General features: G+C 43.8%; 1 protein-coding gene across 1 annotated transcript; it reads right to left on the bottom strand.

Moving 5' to 3' along the window:
* Window positions 1-7,864, bottom strand: hsp90ab1 (heat shock protein 90, alpha (cytosolic), class B member 1). The gene is made up of 12 exons (XM_083642520.1): window positions 7,725-7,864; window positions 6,519-6,662; window positions 6,054-6,260; window positions 5,054-5,213; window positions 4,408-4,541; window positions 3,968-4,294; window positions 3,634-3,799; window positions 3,339-3,529; window positions 2,536-2,683; window positions 2,011-2,279; window positions 1,004-1,337; window positions 1-573 (listed from the first exon to the last, which is right to left on the bottom strand). The coding sequence occupies exons 2-12, from the start codon at window positions 6,660-6,662 to the stop codon at window positions 461-463; spliced, it is 2,193 nt and encodes a 730-aa protein (XP_083498646.1). The 5' UTR covers window positions 7,725-7,864; the 3' UTR covers window positions 1-460.
* Between the last annotated feature and the right edge of the window lie 2,571 nt (window positions 7,865-10,435).

Below are 10,435 nucleotides of genomic sequence, written 5' to 3'. Positions count from 1 at the left end.
TTAAGGTATTGCATCTTTAATTTTTTGCAAAACAAAAGACTGAATACAGATAAGCCTGGACTCAGGCAAAGGATTGCAGCCCTCTCCATGCAGCGTGCAGTGTTGCACATGAGCAGAACCACCCAAACCGTCTCCAGACCATCTGATAATGGAATGTACCATTCCCCGTGTTCGCATCTTACCAGTCCAACATTTTTAAAACTCAGTGCAACAGGGTACTTAAACAAATGTGTTGGTCATCTTGAATCATATACAGCAAAATCAAAACCGCTTTTTTCTCTCTATGCCTTGCAGAGTTAACGCTCTACACACGAGAGCAACACTGGTCCATCGGACAACATGAAGGATATTTTATACTTACTTATTTTTTTATCTTAACCAAATGACAAGACCAGGTTCCCCTAGTTACAGATGTACAATTGAAAAAAATTTAGGCTAAAGAGTTAAATGTGAGGGAGTTTTAATCCACTTCTTCCATGCGTGAAGCATCATCGTCACCTTCTAGTGGAGGAATGACATCTGGGGCGGCTGTGGAGGCAGGCTCCTCTGTGGGCACGTCATCATCATCGATACCTGAGGTGCAAGAGGGATTTGGACATTTGTTAGACGCCTACACACTTTCCTCAGCTAATCATACCATTGTATCTCCAGTTCAAATAATTAAACGAGAATCAAAAACAATCCTGATTTATTTTGCACGCATTAATTTAGTTAATTTTAACATTTGTTGTAGTTAGTTTGACAGTTAAGAGAGTTGATTTGAGTTGTGGACCAGTGATGTAATTTGTGCATGAATGACATCATTGGTCCACAACTTATCTCAAATAAACTCATTGGCGACAGAATGTAGGGAAACCGTGGATGGATAAATCCAGGAGGCGGTAATGCAACAAAGGATGCCAACTGCCATAAAACACCACAGAAGAAGAAGGACTCTCATTGGCGCAGTGTTACTGCAAGTTCAACATTTCTAGAATATCTACGCCTCCAGATGTGGCCTTACCCAGTCCGAGTTTGATCATCCTGTAGATGCGGTTGGAGTGGGTCTGTGGGTCGTCCAGGGAGAAGCCCGAGGACAGCAGGGCGGTTTCGAACAGGAGGATGACCAGGTCTTTGACGGCTTTGTCGTTCTTGTCTACGTCGGCCTTCTGTCGGAGCGTCTCCACAATGGGGTGGTCGGGGTTGATCTCCAGGTGCTTCTTGGCCATCATGTAGCCCATGGTGGAGTTGTCCCTGAGTGCTTGGGCCTTCATGATCCTCTCCATGTTGGCCGTCCAGCCGTAAGTGCTCGTCACGATGCAGCAGGGGGAGGACACCAGTCTGTTGGACACGGTCACCTGGGGGAGAGACGAGCAGGGCGCGTTAAGGACAGGGGGAAAAAAACAATTTGGCATAGTGATTCTTCAGGCAAGCTGACCTAGTATTAAAAAGAAGATTTTAGTCAAGGCGTGTAAATCCACGTTATTAAAGCATGCAGAGCACTCATGTTAGATCATCTCTTAAACACGCCATCACGTGTTATGTCAACACCAGCCACATGCTAAGTCAGATAAATGCTGGTAGCCACTAGGTTTCCACCAGAACCTGGCAGGTGCATCTAAAGATGCAGATCCTTTTTTATATTTCAAATTAGTTTCACATCCTGCAAACCATCCAAATGTAAAACAGATAAATGAGTACGATGCATAATGGCATCACAAACAGTCACCTTCTCTGGGTGCGAGACACCACCGGCTGGAAACAATATCTAGTCACAACACGTTAGGCATTCACAACCAATGTCGAGGCACACTCAAAACGCCACAGGAATCTAAACGGGCCACCCTAAGGCTACAACTCACCAGAATACAAAGTTTGGGACAGTTAGGGCACCTGTTACCAAACCAAAAAACATGAAACCATCAAATGCTGTCCTGAAATGCAAGAAGATGAATCCTAAGAATGTGTGCTGGAATTAAGGAAAACAAATAAATGCCTGATGAGGGACTTCAATGGGTTCAGATCACAGACCTTCTCTACTTTCTTGTCAAGGATCTCCTTCATGAGCTTGCAGAGGTTCTCAAACTTAGTCTTGTCCTCCTCCATCTTTTTCTTCTCCTCCTCGTCCTCAGGGAGCTCCAGGCCCTCTTTGGTGACGGAGACCAGGCTCTTGCCGTCAAACTCCTTCAGCTGCTGGACGCAGTACTCGTCAATGGGCTCCGTCATGTAGAGGACCTCGAAGCCACGCTTGCGGACGCGCTCCACAAAGGCGGAGTTGGCCACCTGATCCTTGCTCTCACCTTGAGAAGGGAACAAAGGGACAGTTGAGGATCACAGTTTAAATGTGCAACATATCTTTACATGACAATGTGGCTAGAAGTGCAACACCCATAAAGAGCAGTGCAACAATTTGCTGCCTTTGGAAGTAGGACTTCGCATTAATCCTGTACTTAATTTCAACATATTTACTATTGACTAGAAAATGCTATTTATTAGAGGAGACAACTATGTTTACAAGCGATATTGTGCGTCGCTCTTTACATAGCAGTGACTCACCAGTGATGTAGTAGATGGACTTCTGGTTTTCCTTCATGCGGGTCAGATACTCTGTGAGGGAGGTCATCTCGTCTCCAGACTGGGAACTGTGGTAGCGCAGCAGCTCAGACAGCTTCTTACGGTTCTGAGAGTCCTCATGGATGCCCAGCTGCAGACGGCCGATAATGGAACGGTTACATACAGAACCACAAAATACACACACCAACCAAGTCTACTACTGTATGCAAATATTTCAATTTCACATCAGTTTTAACCTGGTTTGGAGTATCAGGTGGATTGAGTCTACTGCAGGGCAAAGCAGGTAGCGTGACAGAGTTGCCTCAGACTGGTATTAAGAAATTAATATAAATACTTTCTGTAATGGCATACTATCTGGCTTTCCAAGCATTTTTTTTTTATATATTTACCAATAGTACAGTAGGTGACTGGTCTGCAGCAACTAATTCATTTTAAAATGCCTAGCATAAGCAAAACAGTTCTGCAAGCTCATACAGCAAGCATTTATTTGCCAGAGATTGTGCAGCATATTACTAAGAGGATGAAATACAATAGGATACATTTTCTTCAGCTATTGGGGTCAATACTACAGTAGAGATGTATGACTGGCTTGTATCTAAACTATGCTATATGCCTTATAAGCAAGGGGGTAAGGAGGACTGCTAAGATTAAAAAAAAAAACCTTTGGTATCCACAGTGATGCACTGAAGACAAGGAGGACAATATGGGAGGAGAGCTTCCATTAAAAAGCGTATGTTTCAAAGACATATTCATCAATACAACGCTCATTTGTTTCCAATGGTTACCTTGAGATTCTTGGAGAAGCCGTCGTAGAACTTCTTGTAGTTCTCCTTGTCCTCAGCCAGCTCGGCAAAGAGCTCCAGACACTTCTTGACGATGTTCTTGCGGATGACCTTGAGAATCTTGCTCTGCTGCAGCATCTCTCTGGAGATGTTGAGGGGCAGGTCCTCAGAGTCGACCACGCCACGCACAAAGTCTGGTGGGGAACACCAAACATGGTTTATTAGGAGAGGAGCATTTCAGAAAGGCTTGGGAGTTTCCACCTGCAGCTGAACCCCACCCTCCATCTAGTCAACTTACTCAGGTACTCTGGGATGAGCTCCTCACAGCTGTCCATGATGAAGACTCTCCTGACGTACAGCTTGATGTTGTTCTTCTTTTTCTTGTTCTCAAAGAGGTCGAAGGGCGCGCGGCGGGGAATGAAGAGCAAGGCCCTAAACTCAAGCTGGCCCTCCACTGAGAAGTGCTGTAGGGGGCAGAGGGGAGTGGTTACATTTTTTTTTTAATTCAAAAACACATTGAATCACATTTTATTAGTCATGATTTGCTTCAGTTTTAGTTCCTCATCCACACGCATTTTGTTGGTTATAGATAAGTTGATGCATACATGCACCAGCCTGTGTACATCGTTTACCTTGACGGCCAGGTGATCCTCCCAGTCATTGGTCAGACTCTTGTAGAACTCTCCATACTCCTCGTTTGTGATGTCATCTGGGTTCCTGGTCCAGATGGGCTTGGTCTTGTTCAGCTCCTCCTGGTCGATGTACTTCTCCTTGATCTTCTTCTTCTTCTTCTTGTCGTTCTTATCTTTGGAGTCCTCCTCATCGTCAGAGCCCACGTCCTCGATCTTTGGCTTGTCCTCTGCCTCCTCTTTCTCCTCCTTCTCCTCTTTCTCCTCCTTCTCTGCCTTCTCCTCCTCTGCCTCGTCGTCGCTGATCTCCTTGTCGCGCTCCTTCTCCACCTACACATCAGGATCACTGGATTTTTACATTCCATCGATTCTTTGATATGCCAATTGTTTGATATGCCAAGACTGAAAGGGCTAATCCACCACGTACAGTAGTTGATACTTACAAACAGGGTGATGGGATAACCAATGAACTGGGAGTGCTTCTTAACAACTTCCTTGACCCTCTTCTCTTCAACGTACTCCGTCTGGTCCTCCTTCAGGTGCAGAACGACCTTGGTTCCACGGATCATGGGTTCCCCTGAGAAATCAAAATTGTACAGTCAATAACACACCATGTCCAAAACATTGTGTCATGTCAGTGGATGTCATTCTAATACCCTCCACTAGGCATGCGGCTGCTGATTGCCCCCCAGTATCGTCTATTCAAATTGTTTGACACCTGGTCTGATTTCCATTATGATGGAGAGAGGAAAAACAATGTATGTGTATTTCACCATCTTGATATGGCAATTGCGACATTAAAAAAAAGGCATTAAATTATGAAAACTAGAATCCATGAAAACCGAATGAGTAAAGAAAAAGATGATGTCGTAGGACCCTGTGTTAAGGCCTCTCAAAACAGACACTGTAAGTAGCTGAATGTTGCAAACAGGGAGCACACAGCAAACAGAACTACCATGTCAATCCTGTGAAAATGGCTTCTCAGCCAGCAATTTGTGGTTAAAGTAGTCTTCATGGACACCAAGTTGCATTTTGTGTTGACACACGAGGGAAAAGTGCTTTTTTGAAACCTTCATGCAGAACACCTACCACTGTCCACCTTGACTGTGAATGAGCCTCCTGCAGAGGACTCCCAGATGTACTGCTCGTCGTCGTTGTGTTTGGTGGTGACGACCACCCTTTCGGCGACCAGGTAGGCGGAGTAGAACCCCACACCAAACTGACCGATCATAGAGATGTCAGCTCCAGCCTAAAACAGACAAACATGGCATTGCTTCAAGTTATTACACACCATGTTGCAATGCAGCACAACAGGTTTGCTTCCGTCTCCCAATTATTTGATGCCATTTACACTACCTCCTCATCTTACAGTGCACACTAGCTTGTACAACGCCTCCTCATCTTACAGTGCACACCAGCTTGTACAACGCCTCCTCATCTTACAGTGCACACCAGCTTGTACAACGCCTCCTCATCTTACAGTGCACACTAGCTTGTACACTACCTCCTCATCTTACAGTGCACACCAGCTTGTACAACGCCTCCTCATCTTACAGTGCACACTAGCTTGTACACTACCTCCTCATCTTACAGTGCACACTAGCTTGTACAACGCCTCCTCATCTTACAGTGCACACGAGCTCGTACAACGCCTCCTCATCTTACAGTGCACACCAGCTTGTACAACGCCTCCTCATCTTACAGTGCACACTAGCTTGTACACTACCTCCTCATCTTACAGTGCACACGAGCTCGTACAACGCCTCCTCATCTTACAGTGCACACGAGCTCGTACAACGCCTCATCTTACAGTGCACACCAGCTCGTACAACGCCTCCTCATCTTACAGTGCACACGAGCTCGTACAACGCCTCCTCATCTTACAGTGCACACCAGCTTGTACAGCGCACCATCTGTTCAGTTTTGTTCCATTTATTGCTTCTTTGGTGCCTTACTGTGTCCATGCATGCAGTGCAGCAGAACCATCTCACTCAGGGTAATTTAAGGCTATAGTTGGTTGTCTCGTGATGCACTGTGTGCTATGGTTTTCATGTGTGCCGCAAACTAGTTTTCAAAGACTGGACACTACCTGCAGGGCCTCCATGAAGGCCTTGGTGCCAGACTTAGCGATGGTACCCAGGTTGTTGATCAGGTCGGCTTTGGTCATGCCGATTCCGGTGTCAATGAGGGTCAAGGTGCGCTCAGCTACATTGGGGGTGATTTCGATCTTCAGCTCCTTGCCATTGTCCAGTTTGGTGGGGTCTGTCAGGCTTTCATAGCGGATTTTGTCCAAAGCCTAAAAATGTATTGAATTGATCAAATGTTATTGATTGAATACATGACAAGACTTTATGGTGATGTTAACACGTGCTCCTGAATTCAATGAATAAACAAAATCAAAATGACCCACTGTTCCCTACTCCAAATCTGATGTTTCACATGTTAGATTTTCTTAATATTCCAGCTATCATAACACCCCCTTCTCAAAATAAAAATGCACACATAAACAATTGAACAGGAAGATGAACCACTTAATGTTAAACCCTACACTTACATCAGAAGCATTGGAGATCAATTCCCTGAGGAAGATCTCCTTGTTGGAATAGAAGGTGTTGATAATCAGGGACATGAGCTGAGCAATCTCTGCCTGGAAGGCAAAGGTCTCAGCCTCCTCCTCTTGGCGCATTTCTTCAGGCATCTGTGGAGAAGTAAATGATACGAGTTAGCCAAATGTCTGGGTTTCTTGGTACAAATATACAATCATAATACATTCACAACAGTATGTTGTATGCAATATTTACAGGGGATGTTATAATAAATCATACATGCGGATACTGAGTGAAATCTCCTACAGAGAACTATAGATCTGCATTTAAAAGGGGTAAAATGCCACCCGCCCATCTGTTAATGTGGGAAACATTTACTCCAAATCTTTCATCCTGTCGGTTTCGTTATTCATAATACCTCTACGTGCTACATCATCCACACCCAGTTCCGTAACATTGTACATCTGCCCTCTATGAACCACCACATATCGGCGGAAGTGAGCAGTCAACCAACATGGCGTCGCCGTCCGACAGACAATGGATCCTGCAAACACGTGTTGGAAACGACTAACGACGAATTACGATAATACAGTGAGGAAATGTTATTACGCAGACTGATTATGATTGACACCTATTAAACAAATGTTATGCGCACATGCTAGGTGACAACCACCAATGCAGCTAGGACATCCTCCTGCTCAGGCCCAAACTAGACAGAAACAATGTTACAGACGATACCAAACGGTAACCAAATCATCTGAATACGTTAACAGTATATAAGTAGTAACACACGTCCAAGAATGCTCCCCGTCCATTAACGTGATGTGGGCCAGCCATGTCAAATGTGATTTAACACGGGTAAATAAAGCGAGCTAACGTTAGCGTTGTCGTCCTCACCACACCTGCCTTGCCGCAAGCAAAGACTGGCCTATGTAAAGTGCCGCATTATCACCGGACAACACGGTCAATTCTGTCAATGTATGAAAATTTAACCGTTCGCCGAATTTCTGTGCAATTGCACCCATAGAGAGTAGATAACGTCAAGTCATTAGCTAGCTATAGCCTGACGTTTTCGTCGTGACTCGTGAGTCTTCATCCACAGCGATATCAGGGTAACATTCAACACTTTCGTGCGCATCCGACAAAATAGGCCTACTCAAATATCGAAGCTGAATCGTTTGTTCTGTGAGCAAGCATGCGATTCATTCACATACCTTGTTTGTTCCGTTGACTTATCTTGAATAAAATGCAACCAATTTGATGTCCCTACTGCTCTCTGACGCAGGGGAAATTGAAAGGGACTTCCTTTTAAAAGACCGAAATCTTTATAGCCATGCGTTCTGAACGTCCGCTTGTATCCATCCGCCGCCGTACAAGCCTATGGTTGTTTTCGGATGCAGCTGCGGAGCCCCGCCTGTCACTAAAACTAGTCTCTGAGTAAAGGATGGACTTTAAACATACATTTTTGTCACCGAATATAGGCAAATAATTACACTAACTAAATATCAGAGGCAGTGTTAACTCGAACAATCACATAACGCACGTTTAGCTCAGGCTTGTTTATATAGGCTATTGGAAATTATCTGAAAAGAACAAATAATCACATCACAACAACCTCTCTTCAATCTCCATAGCTGTGCTGTCACCTTGTGGCAGTTTGAGCAACAGGGATGTTTTACTCAGAGGCTAGGTTTTTAGTAGCAGACTAGTATAGTGCCATATGGCTACAGTCATGCTGTGAGGACAGAACTCTACATCACTTCTGGAATATAGTTTTATTTAGATATTTTACATTACATTGCACAATTGATATAGCTTACATATAAAAACATGTCTGTTTCGCGCATTGCAATTACCCTGGCCCCCTTACAATCCCGTATTAAGAGATATTGCTGTTTTAACTAGGCATACATATTCACTGCTGTGTTCAAATGAATCTTTTCGTGATCATCGACATATAAATAGTTCGTGATACGTGAGGAAATGCAAAGGAATGAAATGCATAGGAAATGCGATAGTTAACACATTTCGATGAATTCTGTGTAACTTGTTAATTCAACGCTAATTTATAGCCAAGATATTTGTTATAAACATGGAGAAATAAAGGAGCATTCTGAAGATGAGAATTGAAAGAACCACGTTTAATCTATGACGAATTAGTAGTGGGTCTTTTTAACGTGACGGAGGAATATTTTCAGCCAGCTGGGTGCGCTTCGTTTCTTCCAGCACTTTCCATGAAAAACCCGCCTAAAGGTGACGTCACGGACTTGTCAAATGCAGGCCTCGCAGCACAGCACAGCTGTCAAACCCAGACTAGTACCCACAACAAAAACACCAATGGCAACTTCAAACCAACATAAACAAACATTTTGTCATTATAATACGAATACCCATAGTGTTATCCGTGTGATTAGGAGCCAGGACCATTTATACAGTCTATGGTCAGGACTGATAAACTGATGGATGGAAATAATTCTAGAATCTTCTAGGCTAGCATTATGCATGGACTATATGTCAAATAACAACAGTCATAGAGACAGCACATATCATCTTTTAAATACATTTGCTGAGACAACAACGTTTCAAGTATTTGTTTACAGTCTTGACTGACCAACTGGGCATACAGAATGACAAAATGTACTGGGATGGGGAAACGACAAGAAGAATAGTATGTATCATATAAAATGGTTGCTAATAAAATGGAGGTACTTGATTTAAAAAAAAAAAAAAAAATCGTTATTATATAATAATTTAATATTAAAATATAACAAGAACAAGAACAACCACCACCACCATCATCATCATCATCATCATCATCATCATCATCATGATGGTTTCCTCCGTTTCGGCGGGCAGGTCCGAGATCCAAAACAAGCGAACCTCGAACGTCAAAGCACTGCAGTTGACTCGTCAGTACGTAACGTCTGCGTCAATGTTTTGTCAATGAAGGCCCGTGAGCCCTTGCTAATCTAATGTTGTAGAAAGTGTTCCAGAAAACGGCAACCCACTGATAGCGGTCTTTATCAATTTATACACCACCTGCTTCGGGGTATGTATATAAAGAAATACGAATTAATTATTTGTTCCGAAAACCTGGTTTGCACTCTAATGTGATGTGAGCGTTGCTTGTTCGGCAAGGTTCGGTAGCTTAGCTTAGCTAACGTTACGGTAGCCCACCGGTGAAAAGGAGCTAATACTAGCTAACCACCATGAGTTAGCTGGCTGCTGTGGCTTGTTCTTGCGTGACGTTAATTGGGGGGTATAGAACTAGCGAACAAGTACCATGCATGTAGCAGCAGAATAACGTTGGTACGTGATATCATATGGAGCCTGATGATACTAACGTTACATTGTTACCCTTTGTTACCGTTACATCTGAATAGCAGAAGTCACAAATCAATACTAAAGTTCCACGCCAAAGTAGCTTGGATTCTTATTCTTATTATCCACACTATATATATATAGCCAAAGAAGTAGCCAGCACTTCAGTTGTAGTTTCAGTGACAGACGAGTTTGCATCTCTGTTTCAGCTCTGTCTGATATGCATAGTCTGCTAATGGCTCTTAATCCTTCATCAGGTTGGTCTGACACGACACACCCAAGATGTCCTTCCCCCCTCATCTAAACCGGGCACTGTTGCCCGCTCCAGGGATGCCCCCTCATCAGTTTGCTGGCTTCCCCTCAGGCAAGCACACGCAAATCACACACACATTCACTTGTTTAGTTTATTCACCCTAGTGTGCAGAATGGAGCAACACTGTGGTAGCCTTTAGTTTAGACGCAAGGTTGCTTGTTCAAATACTCAGATCTGTGGGGAAAGTGAATGACAAATCCTCTCCTTAAACAACTGCTGCCGAGGTACTGTTGAGCAAGGAAATTAACCCCTTACTCTTACTGCACCAGTGGAGCTGCTCAGTGGCCAAGA

Source organism: Poromitra crassiceps, assembly GCF_964638095.1.
Source record: "Poromitra crassiceps genome assembly, chromosome: 9".
Taxonomy (NCBI): Eukaryota; Metazoa; Chordata; class Actinopteri; order Beryciformes; family Melamphaidae; genus Poromitra; species Poromitra crassiceps.
This window is presented reverse-complemented; position numbering and strand designations above follow the sequence as displayed.